At 34.1% G+C, this 17801-nt stretch overlaps 1 protein-coding gene across 2 annotated transcripts in view; it reads right to left on the minus strand.

The window, feature by feature from the left end:
- The window catches only part of ELP4 (elongator acetyltransferase complex subunit 4), a 138871-nt gene that overhangs the window by 111581 nt on the left and 9489 nt on the right, over window positions 1-17801 (minus strand). For both annotated transcript variants that reach the window (XM_031050355.2, XM_031050354.2), the window contains one exon: window positions 11119-11240. In XM_031050355.2, the coding sequence (XP_030906215.1) occupies window positions 11119-11240 (122 nt within the window). The remainder of the gene's footprint in view (window positions 1-11118; window positions 11241-17801) is intronic.

A 17801-nucleotide genomic window follows, 5' to 3' on the forward strand; every position in this document is an offset into this window, starting at 1 on the left:
ATGGGGATGTAAAGGCTGTGTAATGTTCAGATTTCTTACAGTTTGTTTAAAAGATATGTTTGTATACCATAAACTGATACTAGTATAGTTGTAAAAATTAAGCTTTGTAGGTAGGAAAGCTACACAAAGATGGGAATTTTAAGTTAGTATTTATCACTTTCATTAAATTTACAGATTTACAGTGGCTGTACCAGTTAAAAAAAAAATAAAAAAAATTATTCGTGTCAAAGTTTCCTTATACCTATCCAGAACAAAAGCAGGGAAACTTTCAAAGATTTCTGATGGGTACGAGAAAATGAAAACAGAACACTGCACCAAAAGCTTCTGAGAAAGTTGAAATACAAACATGAGCTGACAAGCACACCAATGCATTTCACATCTATGTGGATACATATTATTTGTATTTACTTCTAAGAGCATTACAGAAAGGAATTTAATTAAAAAAATATTGAATTTCTAATTTTGTAACTCAGATATCCACAATAAATAGTTAATGAATCTTATTTCAAATTAAGGTGCTATGTTGAAAACAAACTACTGGACAGTTAAAGTATTATGCAAATTTAATTTCCTAATAGTTATTCATAGATTTAAACTGGATATTGTAAAAATGTCTTTTACACTGAAGAGCTGCTGACACATGATCATGTCAAGATATTGCTAAATTATAGTAATAAAAAAAAAAGAAAAAATCAACTTTCATTTAAAAAGTGTTACATAAAGGAATAATCCCACAGGCCAAACCAACAATTCCAGATATCTCTTCCTTTCATTCAGCAAAATCAACTGGTTCCCAGGTACTACCTTTAACTTTTTATCCTGGTGAGTAACCTCTGTTTTTCTGAAAACAAGTGCTAGCCAAGACAAGTTTGGAAGAAATCCTGAAATCCTGCTTAATCAGACTCCCAGAGCTTATGCCTGTTTCAGATCCTACCACTGGTGTAACAAGTTGCTACCTCATCCTGCTGTATTATGATTGAGCAGGCATCCATCAAACATAAAGCTGAAATCCAGGAAATGGCATAGTTCACCTTTACTGGAAGTAAAAAGAAAAACATCGTCAATATTTTTTTCAAGCTATTTTTTTCTCATCTACAATCACTGCAAAAGCCTGTGACTTGTACTACTGGTTCACTGTTACTATATAATAATAGGCAAAGGCATATTTGAGACATTTAGCTATATAGATTTGTTTTTATATACATCACAAATAATGTGACAGAGGTCAAGGCAGTAAGGGGTGAGAGATTCTCCAAGCATTACTGATAAAACACAAGCTACTTCAGTACCCTTGTATAACACTGAAAAGAAAGTTCTTGCCTTGCAGACAAACACAAAACAAAACCTTCTTACACAGCACTATAGGGAAGGGAGACATTACAAACACTAGCTGTTGAGACGCAGAACCTCAGTACAAAATAATCAGAGGCAGACATACTATCAGTGCAACACAATTAGGCACTGCAGTATGCCTTAACTGCTGCTAAGAATGAAGCAGATTAAGAGATCAAGTTAAAATGGTTTTACCTGAAGCTAATAAAGACCCTTCTAAGTATTCATCTGAAATAGTCTATTTTTGACAATTACCATGGCAGTCAGCACATACGTTATTTTACATCAGGTTTATGCTGTTCTGTCCCTTGCTGCCCCACAGAAGGAATAAGGAGCACTCTCATGCCAAGAGCAACTCATTTCCTCAGTGGCTTTTCCAAAATGCATTATCTAATAATTACCACACTCAGCTGAAGAATATGTTTCTTAGATGTACCTTGTTCTTCTCCCTGTGCAAGAAACATGCTCACATGATGCACTGAGACTTAATTTCTGGAGCCTTTAATACTCATAGCCATATAATTTTTATCCCAACAAACAATATGCTCTAAAGAAAACATATCCTGAGTCCTGTTCTTACATATGGAGGCTATGAAGCTCATGGCTTTTTAGCAGGCTCTGTACATAATTCAGTTGTAATCTGGAAAAGGTAGTCTGCCTTTGAAGCTGATTGGTATTTTGAAGATGAATTGCTTGATCTCCACCTGGTACATTAACGTGGTTAAACAGATTCCAAGATGTGGTATTTAGGCAGTAACAGGAGAAAAAAAACTCATAATCCTATTCATGGTCTATCTGCAATTTGAACACAGTTTAGATAAAAATTAATGAAGAGAACAAATAAAGATTGCGATTTTCATTCTAACTTTACCACAATTATCCCAGCTTCTGTTTACTCTTGTTTCTGTCTCATTTACACTATCCTGTCCGAAAGAGAAGCAGAATATGTGGTTGCTATTTGAAGGTATGTCTCCGTTGACTAGAAGTCAACATGCATGCCTTCATTAGCCTTGTAAAAGCCTAAGCATGATATACAGATGATTGCTAATGTTGTTTTGCCTTAGGATGTCCTGATTCATGTACCCCAGTCCATAATTTTCAAAAGTAGATTTTTGTATAAGCACATTTGGAAAGGAGGAGAACTTAGAACTGGGAGAATTACAGACAAAGAACACAGTTATATAAACCTGATTTATTGGCAATACTGAAATTGAAATGATCCAAACATCTTTATCTTCATATCCTTTTTTTTATCTTCATGAGAAATGCAACTGGAACAAAAGGTTTTCTCCTCTTCTGACACAGATATTTAAATGCTCTTTGTTTCAAGGAAATAGCTCTTTCCAAACCTGACCATGCCTGAGTGATACAAAGCACCCATGTAACAAAAAGTCTCCCATTGTCATAACATAGGTATACTCTCAAAGAGAAAGGCTGGCTGTTAGATACATACTTCATAGCTTTTTCATGTTATGAAAAGTTTCATTACTGTCCAAGAACTACAACATATTCATCAATTCTCAGATTGTTCTTAAAACTAGAAGGAAAAGTTATGGAAAGGGTGAAGCAGACCAGCAGTCAAACTTGCCACAGAACACCAGCTTTTCTGGCACAGCTGTATAAAAACTAAACTGAAAACTATACAGCAAAACATATACAGAGAGCAGTGGAAGACATTTATGAGCAACATTTTAAGATGGGTAAGCCTGGGCTTCTCCTCAAGATATCTGTGTGAGTGGACTCAGGAGCAGTGATTTAGCACAATTCCCTTTCTCCCAGGTTTATTACAAATTAAGAAACACACTATTTTCCAGCAGTCTTATTAAATAATTATTTATGTTTGAGACTGTACTTCTCTATCACAATGAAACAGCACTTAAATTCTGCTGAAAATATTAGAATTTAAAATAGGATTTGGGATTGTGAGCCTGTTTAGGTTTAAATACCTTTATGTTCTTTGAATAAAAATCATAATTTCAGAATACAAGATAATGAAAATGCTTAAAAGTTACTTCCAAAATTACATTCAGAATTTGGAAATAAAAGTGTTACTTAAACAAAAGACTAAGAAAAGGAGAGAAGATTTATCAGCCTGTAGTATCTCTGTTTAACCTGTTTCTGCTTAAAAGTATCTCAGCTCCCACAACATACAGCTTTGAAAAGCTTTCGGACTGACAATTTTGTGGCATCAGCGTGTCAACTCCTGAGAACTGTTACATTCTCCCAGGCTAAGAAAAGATAAATCTATCATAAGGTATATTAAAATCCAAAGCACACAGCAGTGCATTAGTTAAAAAAAGGAAAAAAACAAACCAAAACCACAGCATTTCTTGGGGTCAACAAAAATACCAGTCTTTGCTCTGTGAGATGAATACACAAAAAGGCAGACAAGCACTAAAGTTATTAAGTGTGGTTTGGTTGGGTATTTGTCTTTGTCTGGATGAGATGCAGTACGAAGGAAAGAGAGAAGGATGTTTGTTTCTATGTTTAAAAAAAAAAAAGAAAAAAGTTTGGGAAAGAGAATTATTTTCCAAAGTGCTAATACTAAAGGACAATGCAATTAAAATAAACTTGTTTTCTACAAACTGAGCTTATGAAGATTTTATTGCGAACAAGAAACAATTAATTTCATTAATAAATCTTTTAGCTTTGTAATAATGTGGAGTACAACCCGTTATCTGTGAGCAAGCTAGGTCTTTCTGTGTTTGCTGCCACATTACTTTGCCTGCCTTGTTTTGGCAGATGCACGAAGCAAAATCAGATTCTAACAGTTTGACCTCTCTCGCTTCTTATGTTCTCTAGGGGATAATAAAATCCAAGATACAATCCCACAGCAGTTAATGAAGCTTAACCTCACACCCTCTTAATTACCAATGCATTACACCAACTATAGGCATCATACTCCTCTCTAAGCTATTTTACAATTCTAAAGAAGTACTACTGTGCTATTATTTAGCAACATAATCCAAGCTGTATTTGAAATCCCTCTGATATAAAATCCTTTGATCCTCAGAGGTTTCAATAACTGTATAATTAATAGTACTTAAGAATTTTAAACATTATCTATTTATGTATCAATAAATACATTGTTCACATGGTCTTATGCAGCTATTTTGCAATGCACTATCATCATAGGTATGATTAAAGAAATGTGGAATAAAAAATACTAAAGGGAGTACAGCTCACTGTGGAACTTTAACTGGAACAATATTTAAATAGTTTAAACTCACATGAATTTAAGGCTCTCTTTCAATATGTTAATATTTAGTATTTAGAAGACACCAGATGGTAAGTCAGGAAGGGTAAATATTTTCTTTTCAATAAGGTATTATATAAATGTCAGTTTTAAGGGCCCTACTCCCATAAGGGGGGAGGATTCTATTTTGATTGTAAACACTTCTGAAGACAAGGTATACTGTTAAAGAACATAAATGACTAGATACAGAATTTTTCTCCTTTCAGTGGCCCTTGTGCAACAATTTATTTCCATCTCCAGGTAAGGCTGTGCTACGGAAATTTTTATTTGACATTCAAAAGGACAAAATGGATGTCAACTCAGGATAAATAAGAATTATGTGAAAAAAGGGAAATAATATTCTTCTGGCTTAGGACATAAAGAAGGTTAACAGAAAGCACTCTAAGGGGGTATTTTTATTTTTTTTTTTTAACCCATAAGAATATATTCTCTACTTCATATACACAGAACTGAACCCTACAGTCACATCATAGAACCCTTTGCTATAACTTCATTGCACTATGGCTCTGTCTCACACCACTGAAACCCAGAAATGCATACAAGAAGATTAGGTTATTTTTATTTTAATTTCATCTTTTTCTGAATCAGTTCATGAATACTTACATAAAACACGAATACAACAAAAAAGAGAATGACCTAGTAAAAGAAGTAATGTGAAAAAACTAAATAAAAATGAGTGCCCTTGCCCAAAATTCTGTAAACTCTGCTTCAATGTACAATGAGCTACTCTAAACAGATCTAATAACAGCATTATTCACAAACACCTTTAGTACCATCAGCAATAGTTCACTAATTGAGCAAATAAATTCTACAGAGTTACCAAGTAGATTTGTAAAATAGTTATTTAAGAACACTGAAGTCTAAACATTTTGGGGTTTTACGCTACTACTTTCATGATATGTTGGACTGGCTAAGTAAGAGCTGTGTTTAAAAACAATCAATTTCATAACTAAGATCACAAAGGAAAATACTGTAATAAACAGGCAAAGATTGCTAGATGGGAAACCTGAAATTTAAGCCAAACATTTATTTTCTTTGGTTCTGTAAAATCTTTTTATTAGATTGGTTAGGACTTTTGACAAAGACTAAGCTTTACACTTTAGAGCGTTCCCAGCGTGGGTACTGCTTAAAAGGATTTCATTCTTTTTAAAGAGAAGCGATTTTTTTTCCAGCATCCTTTCACACCCATACAACCTCTTTGTGAAGTTTATAACACTGTTTTGTCATGCAGAAAATTATATAGTGTAATATACTTAAAACATTAGTGTTTTAATAGACAAAAAAAGTAAAATTAGATATTCCATTTACCCACCATGCAAGTAAGAAAAGTAAACAGATGAGCAAAAGCTATTTAGTAAGGAAATTAGACTTTTCAAAGAAACTTTCAAACTCTGAGACAGCTGCCAGGGTTAGCTCAATCCTAGTCTTTGTGCCACAAGGCTATCTTCACTTCAGAAAGAGAAATAATAATAGGTGGCAGGAAAGTTCAGCAGTGCTGTAACTGTAATTGGATTTCTGTGTATTAAATGATAACATTCAACATCATGCAACAGCTGAATCACTGTAACAAGCTCATATATTTTGAAAATACCACCAGGAAAAAACAGGATAATAGGAATGTAGCTCTATTTGCATATGTATTTTTACCTTTCAAGTTGTTACACTTTTAATTTCTTTATGTAGCACCTTATGTCAAACGACAGAAAGAATACCTCTTGCTTCACAGCTTCTTTCCTAACACCAGATAATGAAGAGATAGGAAGGAGTTAGATTAAGTGCTCTTTGAAAATGGAAGCCTGGTAAGCCCTAGTCACCAGCCTGCTCATGTCTTTCAGGTTTCGATTCTTCCCTTTGACAAAACAATGCTTTAGAGTCTTATCTATAGGGAAAAATATAAGCATAAGGGCTAAAAGTACTTTGCTGGAATACAAAAGTCCACTTAGACAGCTATGCTTTCTTTCAAGAGGCTGTTGGCATACACAGTAATACAACACTGAGGCTGTTTATTGTTTGGTTTTGGTTTTGTTTTTTTCTTTTTAATAACCCTGGAAATATCAGAAGTACATTTTTGCTACGTTCACTCTGCATTCATCTTCTCAGTGGGAAAAGAGTAAGTGCACACTTTCTGTTCTTGAGCTCCACTCAGTATTAACCAGTTTGTTAGAGGTAGATTTTTTTCCCTTCTTTTCTAAATGACACACGTAAGCCAAAATGCTGTATTTAAAATGCACTTTGAATTTTGTTTTGAGATCTTTTCAACTTGCTCCTGGAGGTTTTTCTTTTTTTTTTAGTCTTCTCCCCATGTTTTTTTAATAAACCATTACACTTCTCTACGTGACCTGCCAGCTTCCTCACTAAGTGATGCTGTATTTTGATCTTCCACTGCAGTATCTTGCACCACTAGTGTGGTGTCTCCTGATTGACTTGACTTCACGATATATCTAGCAAACACACTGAAGCTGTGCATCTGAAGCTGGGCACACTAAGAGCTTTACTACTCAAAAGAATCTCCAGAGAGCAAACAGTTTGCACACTTGTTCAGTTTCAAACCTGGATGTACAATGACACCAGATGTGTAAGGTGAATACTAGTTTATGTCATATTATGGTAAGCCTCAAAGGATTTGACTGGGGGCAAAATTTTGGGGAACACATTTCCTTCTAAGAAGCCTATCCTCTATAGGAGAGTTAGGAAAAGCAGACCACAATATGCAGTAGGCTCACAGATGATGTTCCAATACTTTTTTGTTCTTAAAGGATGTGCTCTTTATCCTCTCTTCTTGCATGAGAACCTATAAAAGGCAATCTCAAAGGAGTCCACAAGTATCCTGCAGTAAAATTCTAGTTTGAAAACAGAAATTCCATAGAAAACCAGTAATCTTTTTCCAAAAGTTGTGTGATTAAAAAAAAAAAGTCTATTTCAGCAAAACATTTCCCATGCAAAAGTTGAACAGAGATGAACAGACACAGGTCTAGAAAGCAGTTCTCAACCTGCCATTTTTTCACCTCAGGCTTCCAGGTTCCGGGTGGAATGGTCATTGATGTAACATTGCCAAGGGTCCCACAGGGAAACTGCTGGGCTTCAGTGGATGTTGCTTTCTGTTTCCCAGCATGTATAATGACCAGTAAGTCTTCCTTTCGAGACGAACTTTGCACAGGCTCCCCAGTAAAAGAGACTTAACAAAGAGCACTCTTTATTGTTGAGCTCATAACTAGCAAATACAATGCTATTTTTTCTCACTAAAACTTGTGAGAATCAGTTCTCCTGAAAGGTCTAGACAAAAAAATCTGGAAAAAAGGCAAATTTTTCTATAGGCAGTTCTAGAATTTTAGTGCCAAATCTGAAGCAGAAAATGTGAGAAATATGGAAATGCAGGCACCACAGAGATTTATTTTTTTTTTTATTATTAAGACTGGAACCATTATTTAGCACTAACAAGGAGAAGAGGTGAGAAGAACTAAACTGTTACACAGTTACTGTGTTTTTATGGCTTCCAGAAGTCACTCTTGATATCCACCCTAACCTAAAGTGGATGGAAGCCTGTTCTAATTTTGGCTACAGTTCAAGGAAACATTCAACTCCCTTGCTTGCTGTTTCTGGGAAAAAGCATAACAGTGTTTAAGATTTACTTTGTAATAACTATAAACATATACTTAAATCTGTATGTTCTCAAACACATACACTATATTTTGAAGTTTCAAAATAGCTGGCATTAACTTTAGAATGCTAATCATAAAAAAAGTATAGTCACTAAATGCAGTGAAGTTAAGAAAATGTGATATGAGAAAAAAATTATCTACTTTACTAATTTCTCTTTGGTTTTAAGCTTGAGTACTTAACAGCCTATCATAATTTGTGGTCTAAGCTTAATAAGGTATGGTACTGAAAACTGAATGTTGAGATGCAATGTTTCCCTGTGTTATTTTGTTATTATATTAGTTTCCATTTATCAATGCAATCAGTTTTATTTTATGATCAATCACAGAAGTATACCACAGAAGTATAATGTTTCTTACATTATATATTATTCCCAGTATTTATGCCCTTACAGTAAAACGTTGTCTTTTGTTGAAGAACATAAATTGAATAGAAATGCTCCCAAATGTTAAAAATACTTTTTAAAACCCAGTAAGTTTTACCAGAGGTGTATAATTTTTCAGCATTATGTCTTAATGCCAGTTTCCTGAAGGAGCTTTGACTACAAAAGGTATGAATATGTTTTCAAAGGATGATGGATAAATTGGTGGGTGGTAATATAATGTATCTTAGGCAGCTGATCAGGGCTTTTTATCCTCTGCTTGTCTTTTACTTATACACAACTTCAGGATAATTATGGTCTCTAAGAATGTCTTTTCCCCCTCTTACTACCAGCAATATTTGTCTTGTTTATAGGTTCAAGAAACTTGCAATCACACCACAGAATTATAAAGGGCAATTATGGCATCTCAGCAAAGAAATGAATGTATAGATAGACTGACCACACAATATGGACATAAAGCAGTTAATGAACTGCCTTTACATAAAACACTTATTAATTAGAATACTACTTATAGAATATATTGAATCCATACTTGAATTCTATAAAATAAAGCCCAAGCATACAGTGTATAATTCAGGTTGATACGTACCATTATTTACATTGCCTTTTCAGTAAAGAATACAGTCTCATTAAATAAAAACACAATGTTACTCAATGGTCAGATATGTTATACTAAAATCCTGATCTGATGGAGACATCCAAATCCCCAAAACCTCATTTTTATGACAGTAGAGGGCTTCCTGAAATATCTGAAGGTTCTCTCTTTTAAAAAAGCCAAGTGAGGCAGTTGTAGGGAAAACTTGGGAGACGTAACTATGGCCAACACAACTCTTTCTAAGTGAGGCAATAATGTATTTTAGGTAACAGATATTGGCATTTCAAGAAGTGCCTAAGCTTTCCCAGTGTAATTTTTTAGATTGATGCCTAGCATATTACAGGGTTATTTCACTGAAGCAATTTCAGACAGCAATAGAAACCAGAGAAATCAACTCCACAGTGTCTTGTCTGTTAAGCAAAGGAAGTGTTGAATAGTCACAGTAACAGCAGAAAAGCACAGACAAGAATACTTACTGTTGGATATACATAAACACACAAACAGAGGAAGAAAACAAAATTGTTTTTTCCTCAGCTTTCCTGCAGTAATATTGTCCTTTCATTTATAATCCTCACCACTATGAAGTTACACCAGAGGAATGCAGTATTATTACCTAGCATCGACCCCTGAGAAGTTAGAAGGAAAACTTATTCTAAATTAAGACTTCAGAGCTCAGTGAGTCAGAATGACCACAAACTCAAACTGGTACAAGAAGGAGAGATGCAGTAACAATGTCTGTTGGTCGACTTGCAAAAGCATAAGAACCAGAGCTAGGAAAAACCTAACAAGCTATGAATGACTGATTCAAAGATGAAAGAAAGAAGAATAAAATGTATGCTAGCTGCTCTATTTTAAGCAGTTTTAGTGCAATGCAATGAAAACATTAATTTGAATGATTTAAATTTTATGAGAAGAACAACTTACAGTCATCATGTAATGTACGGTCAATGCCTTAATCATCAGCTTTTTAAAAACAAATATTATTTAAAAATATAGCATGTTCTTATGTAATTCATACTTCAAACTAAAATTTTAATCTATTTGTTCATGCTATATTCTAAACCACAGGGCCAATTTATAAATATTTCACCTCTTGAGGTTCAAGTTCATTAAAAACATCTTGAGATTTTTCATAACCACAATCATGCAATTTCATTAAGATACCTTTTCCTTAATACCTTTTCCTGAATACCAAAGACAGTATTGAATAGATTAGACATAAAATATATCATCACAAGGTAGGAAAAAATTAATAATTTTGTCCAGAAATAGTCTCTGAACACTCTTAAGGAAATAGCCAAACTTCACTTGACACAGAAGTAATCAGTAAATTATATGCTACTTTTGATACTAGAAAAAAGCAGCCTTAGAGAGACACAAAATATTTAATGGCATTTGGTAAGATTATCCTCACACTTCAGCATTTCTTTCATTGTTGATTAGGCTTTTTCCCTTATACAATTTCCTGATAATGGAAACTATCAGTGTTTGCTAGAAGCAAGCTTAAGCCTGAAAGGAACCTTTCTGCATAACCTATCCAAAACTGGCCATGTTTCCTAGTGGAAAAAAGACAGAATGAAAAGTATGTGTAAAGGAAGTCATAGAGGTTAAATTATATTTTTATTTTCTATGGGAAACTACAAAAAATATCTACAAATTGTACAGTTTCCACCACAACATACTGGAAGCAGCTTGACTACTCTTCCTGATAGGTAGGTGGAAACTGCACACGGTGGGGTTTAATCAAACCATTCAACTAATCCAGCTAGTCTGCCTGGTTCTTATGATCACCAAGATTAATTAATTTCTTTCCACACCATATATGAACTTTAAAATGTATTTCAAATCAACAAGAGATTACAGCTTTACTTGTAAAAATTTATGAGCATTTTTTACCTTTAAGATGTTATCAGGATGCTCTTTAGCAGAAGCAACAAACAAGTCATGTCCACAGACAACTCCCTCTGCGAGAAAATACTTGAACAACAAATTGGAGTAAAGAGCATATTTATCTTCCTCTGTGAAAACAAGAACAGTTGGATTTTAGTCTTGGTTATTTTTCTGGGTTTTTTTTCGTTAGATAAATCACCCATCTCCATTTTCACAACACTGTAGAAGCCCTTTGTTGGTCTACCTCCTAGAGTATATAATGTACAACTGAGATAAAAGGTAAAATACAATTGCAAAACTTTAAAAAATAATGATTGATAATAGTATATTCCTCATTTTTCAATATTGTCTCGCATATCCAAGCTAGTGTTGGATTCTAAGACATGGGTGCGTTATAGCAATATCTTCCTAATAAGGTTTCCCACAAGTATCAACTAAGATTAGGTTTAATGGGAAGAGAGTTTGTTAATTTAGGAGAACCATGTTAATATTTACATTCTTAATGCTTAAAATATTAACCAACTTGTTTAAAGCAGCTACTAATTGATGCTTTTCAAAATTTAATTGTATTTGGCCTGTTAAAGCTATAGAAAGGTATAATTTCTTATAGAGACATCCTTACACCTCCATTTCAAAACTGAAAACTACAAAAACAGGCAAAACAAATGGATACATTGAAAAAACAGACAATCTGCAACACCATTTTTGAAAGGTAAGCAAAGCCATTAGCATAAGAACCATTAAAAAGTTCAAACCATACATAAACTTACAGTTTAAGAAGTGAGACAGTACTTGTTGACAGACATTGTGGATAAAATACTATTGAAATAAAAATACAAACCCCACTCACTTCAGAAAAGCCAGCATTTCCTTTGGCTTCTTTGTTGCATGTTAAATATCAGAAATTACCAGAATCTGAAAGTATTAATGAGCTTCATACAATTAAAATTACCATAACTCAAAACTGTGGGGGAAGTGAAAGTGAGTGGGTAAATAGCAAACGAAATTCGAATCATCTCTGATTTTCTTTATTTTTAGGAAATACAAATAACAGCAATGTTATTTTCAGCAAAAAGAATTCTTAGCAACATAACTACCTGATTAATTGGCAATAAGTCCAGTAAAACTTTAGGTCATGCTCTTCGGAACAGGTATTTCTGCCATTTACTTAGAAATATATATGAAATATTTTGTTTGGGAGAAAAGTAAATGCAACAATGTAACGTTTCACTTTTTCATGTTAAATCTGGTTGCTGGAAGATAATACACAGGGATGTTATGGCAGAAAGATAGAGAGACAGAGATTTTCTTTATACAGAACCAACACGATTCTTAATCCCTTCTATCTGTGATTTCGAAACAATTTCCTCCCTATTATAAATCACATACAAAAATATTAAATGAAAAACCACAAAAGCAATAATAAAGGCTGAAAATAAGAAAGTTGTCATTCATATCTAAACTTGCAAAAATACTAATGAAGGAAAACAAAACAGAATATAACTTTGATATGTACCAAAATAGTACGCTTTGGAGCTTAAGAGTCAAAAGAATCAATAAAGTGGAGTGGGAGGAAAGAATGAAAGGCAATATATATCCAAATAAGAGAAAGAACATTAACAGTAATGGGGAAATTTCAGAAACAAATGACAGAAAAATGGTGTTGTACTGCTACACTCCCAATATCATGCAGAAGTATTGGCACTTTCAGTGTTTAGATCAACAAGAGAAGAATTCAAACCATAAATTTTCAAATTCTGTGGGAAAGAAACAGTTCTCCAGAGATATCCTCCAATGGTATATAGGGCGAACTAGATTTATTTCCTGCCATTTTTAGATTATTATTTCACTTTTAAATGTAGTATTTAGGATTTTTTTTTTTACAGTAAAAAAGTATGTGGTATAAACTTAAAATCTGGAAGATTTAGAATCATAGAATAGTTAGGGTTGGAAAGGACCTTAAGATCATCTAGTTCCAACACCCCTGCTATGGGCAGGGACACCCCACACTAAACCATATCACCCAAGGCTTCATCCAACCTGGTCTTGAACACTGCCAGGGATGGAGCATTCACTACCTCCCTGGGCAACCCATTCCAGTACCTCACCACCCTAACAGTAAAGAATTTCTTCCTTATATCCAGTCTAAACCACTGCTGTTTAAGCTTCGTTTCATTCATTTCTTTTTTCTTCTTCAAAATAACTCCTAAAGATGCTGCATCAAGACTACCTACTTTGCTGGTAAGGAGAAATACTTATTTAAAAGTTTCTCTTTCATTAAACCTAGGAAATGAACTTGAAATCACTCTAAAGCAACATTTCAAGATAGAGAAAAATCCTTTAAAACACAGTCAGTGTTTTAAAAACAGTGTTTTAAAGACAGGGAATTTCATAAAACTGGGTGTCCAAATAAACCAAAGGGAATACAGTAATTACAACACTCTTGCTCCTAATGCTAGTTATTGTAGAGTCTGAGGGTTTTAAGAACTCAAATTGTATTAATATAATTTACCTTCAATACTGTTAAGCTGCCCAGCAGGCCATACTAACCTTCTAATGTACTTCCAACAACACACCCTGTAAAAATAATGGTCTAGTGAAAAATATGTACAGATCAGTACCATGGAAAGTTCTGTGCTGACAAAAGCTTCCTGTCAATAGCGTGGGATCCTTGTTAAGATTTCAGCCGGATTCGTTTCCAAAAGCATCACAGAACTACAAACTCCAATTTCCTTGAAAGTTTGGAGCTCTTAATTGAATATTTTATACAGTTTACTCTTGCATGCTTAAAAATCTATTAACTGTGTTCCCGAAGAACTGTTTTCCTGGTAACTGAGCTCCACACATTGTGATATAACCAAAGATGTAGATCCATGTATGAGACTAGGATGGAGAGAAGACTCAAGTCAGATATAACTGAAGGACTACTGTTGCAGAAGGAAAAAGTGAAACTGGCACTATCTAAAGTTCTGAAGAAGTATTACAGTCTTATTTTGTAAGTATAGTCTTTGGAGCCTGCTAAGATCTTAAACTGCTTTAACAAGAGGAAAACAAAGCACATAAGCAGAGTAATTCTGCCTTGTAACTGGAGTCCAGGAACACATATATACAGCTCTTACACCCCTAAGCATTCACTCTCTCTACTTACTTATGCTTTGGTTGCTTACTCCAATATAACTGCCAATATAATATTCACAGTATATTGACTTCCATGTGCTAACCTCCATCTATGAAGCTTTCAATTTAAGAACAAATGATCACTAGAAATCAAAGTAACAGCATGTTATCTACTTATCAATTATTTATTTATTTAAATTCTCTGAGCTACCTGAAAGAAGCCACCAAGCCCCCCATGTAATCATATCACTGAAGCACCTGTCAGTGGAGGGAGAAAATTTTGTTAGACCTCCCTTCCTTTGAACAAAATTGGAAAAGGAACACTAGTGAGGTGTTCTGGAAGAATCCTAAGCTGTCATCCTTGGTGAATCGAAAATATCCACCATTTGAGGCAGAGAGACACTGAGTTGGATCGCATATGGACAGTGCTTAATATACAATTAATAAAGTATAAGCCAATATCTCAATTGGTACAAGTATTTTATTGTTTGAGTGTGCAACAATACAGAGAGTCTTTCTGGATCACTGTTTTGATATTAATTATTCATTACTCAATTTTCTGCCAAATGTAACATGGAACCATGGATAAATATAAGAAATCACACTGTGTGTTGTTTAACTGAACTAAGAGGAAATAAGGCTATAGTAATTAAAAATAATTTTTACTCAAATTTTATTTGAAATGCTGAAATATTAAAATAAACTGTAGAAATGAACATGGATATATACCCTTTCACTAACCTATCCAAGATTATAAATAATTTTCTTAAGTAGTAGTCTTATTTGTAATATAACAGGACTACAGAGGTTCTTACACTGCCATACCCTTTAAAAGCATGATTTTCAAAACAATAAGGAATTTTCAATTTAGCCAAATAAAAGCATTTACATTCTGTATAAGGACATGTCATTTTAGCATTAGCATTTCCTGTGGTCTTCTTACATTGATTTTCAGTAAACTTTAAGCAGTAAAATTAAAGTAAAAATAGGAAATGAACTATTGGAGACTGATCTAAATATGAAACACCTTATAGTCTGCTACAGTACTCTAAGGATTAAATGTGTCTCAGAAAGCCTTTACAAATAGTGAATCTAGGATTGTTAAAAGTCAATGCATCTGTAAGAATCCCTCAGTTCTTCAATTTGTCAGATAGAGGATGGCTTTTTATTGATTCATTTCTAGGTCACTAAACTTTTGTGGTATTCAAAAGATCTAAAGTGCACCCATATGGGGCTTTTCTGATAGCATCCATTGTAGTCTGGCTTCAATAGTTACGTTACTATTCAAAACCATAGGAGTACAACTTTCTTCTTGTAAATAAACAAACAAATCATTTAGCACAGGTAGTTTAGTAGCTTACTGATTAATGGATAAATTGAATTAAAGACTTTGAAGTATATTTGTTTTCTGGTAACACTTTGACGTACTATTTTGAAGGCTAGGATAAAGTCTCGAACTGTTATCTTTATTTTTACAATTACACCCTCATCCAAAAGAACATCCATTTTGTATGTGTAGGAACTAACAAGTGCATTTTAGTCAGTCAAATACTTAAGACAAGCCTGGCCCAATCTTTATTCTTAGCCTCCATACTGAAGAGCTGTCCTGTCAGCAGCCTTCATTGTGAACTTTATTTCTAGCTAATAAGGCACATAAACAAATAAGACTCTAGCAGCTGCAGACTCTTTTCTGGGTCCAGTCACCGCAAGTCACATGACAGTCCACAGCCTTCTCTGATTCTTTCTGAACAAAGAGTGTTCTACAGCTAAGTAGCAGGTGAGTAACTAGTGAAGCGTAAAACTATACGAGGAAAAGAGATTATTTACCTAGAAGGTATGCATATTGTTGCCAGGACAAAACCTCTTCTTATCCTATGGATAAGGACATAAATAAAATAGTTTATTGTGATCATTATCCACTGGTTTCTTTCCACAACAGTATGCTTTCATGGATAAAACAGTCACAAAGAAAAAGCAGTACTGTCAGTATCAGTGCAACGAAATCCAACATATAACCATGTTGAAAACTATGGATAAAGACCAGTGCCTATCTATGGCTCTTTTCACCCTTACACTGTACAAGCTACTGAATACGAGACACATTCTCAACACTTTTGTGCACAGACTGTCTGTAGCAACTACTCAGACAAATCAGTGGGTCACAGAATTAGAAACAAAATTTTAAAGCAGTGGAGTTTACCTAGGGCACAGAAAACAAAGTGAGCAGATATGAGTGAAGCCCTGTAAATATATAATTTATATAAAAATTATGGACAAAAATCTCACCTAATTATAGGTGAGATTGTTGTATATGCATATGTAAATGTCAACAAGTGGCCTTAAGAAAAAATATTTAACCATAATTTCTCCTTCTGCACAGGGGTATTCATGTTCCAAGAGAGGGATGGAGAATAAGCAGTGTAGCTTGAAAAGGAACGAAAAGTCACAAGGAAAATCCATCATCCAACAAATATGCAAAGATAGTATTTCTAATAGCCAACTTTTAAACATCAGTATAATAAACAGTATGAAGGTCTCTGAAAGACTACAGAGGCAATTTGTAGCATAATTGCTTAATATGATGAGAGCTGTAAGAGGAAAAAATAAGACTGCAACAATGTAATGTACAGATAGCTGATTTTTTTTCTCTGTACAAAGTCTAGACAGGTTGCCCTAAAACTGCCAAAAGCCTGTCATGGCCTATCAGTATTGATCATTTTTTTACCAAATAGTTCTACAGTGTGGTACTATGATCTAAGGTGTGTCTTTCTGAAGCTATGAAATATCTCTGAATTGCTGCAGGTTATAAGATGTGATTATTTTAATAATCTGAAATTCCATTTAAAAGATACTTTACTAATGTCCACATTACTAAGCTTGAGGGGATATATTTTGTGTCACTTGCATTTAATTAGAACATGCCAAAATGGAGTTGTCAAACATGTAAGTTACAATATTTGGCATTTGGCCATACTTCAAGAAGGTGAATTCTGGTAACTTGTATTTTGTAGAATTATATTTAGCAAACCACTGTTTTGTACCTCTTCTGAGATTGAATTTTCGGCCTTAAAAAGATGATAAATTCGATTATATTGACAAGTGAAGAGAGCTCTTACCATTCACGTTAAATTGCATGTCTAACAAAAATAATAGTAGCTAATTAAAGTAGCTGAAACTGCTTCAAGGCTTAGAATGTACAAGTATAGACCTGCTTTTAACTAGACAACTTTAACTTTGAATATTGACCACAGCTACCAACAAAAAAACTCCTAGCGATAATCTTTAAAACATTTAGCCATCAATGACCTTGTCAAAACTAGAGCATAGAATCATAGAATCATAGAATAGTTATGGTTGGAAAGGACCTTAAGATCATCTAGTTCCAACTCCCCTGCCATGGGCATGGACACCTCACACTAAATCGTATCACCCAAGGCTTCATCCAACCTGGTCTTGAACACTGCCAGGGATGGAGCATTCACTACCTCCCTGGGCAACCCATTCCAGTACCTCACCACCCTAACAGTAAAGAATTTCTTCCTTATATCCAATCTAAACCTCTGCTGTTTAAG

Source organism: Melopsittacus undulatus, chromosome 8, assembly GCF_012275295.1.
Source record: "Melopsittacus undulatus isolate bMelUnd1 chromosome 8, bMelUnd1.mat.Z, whole genome shotgun sequence".
In the NCBI taxonomy this organism is placed as follows: Eukaryota; Metazoa; Chordata; class Aves; order Psittaciformes; family Psittaculidae; genus Melopsittacus; species Melopsittacus undulatus.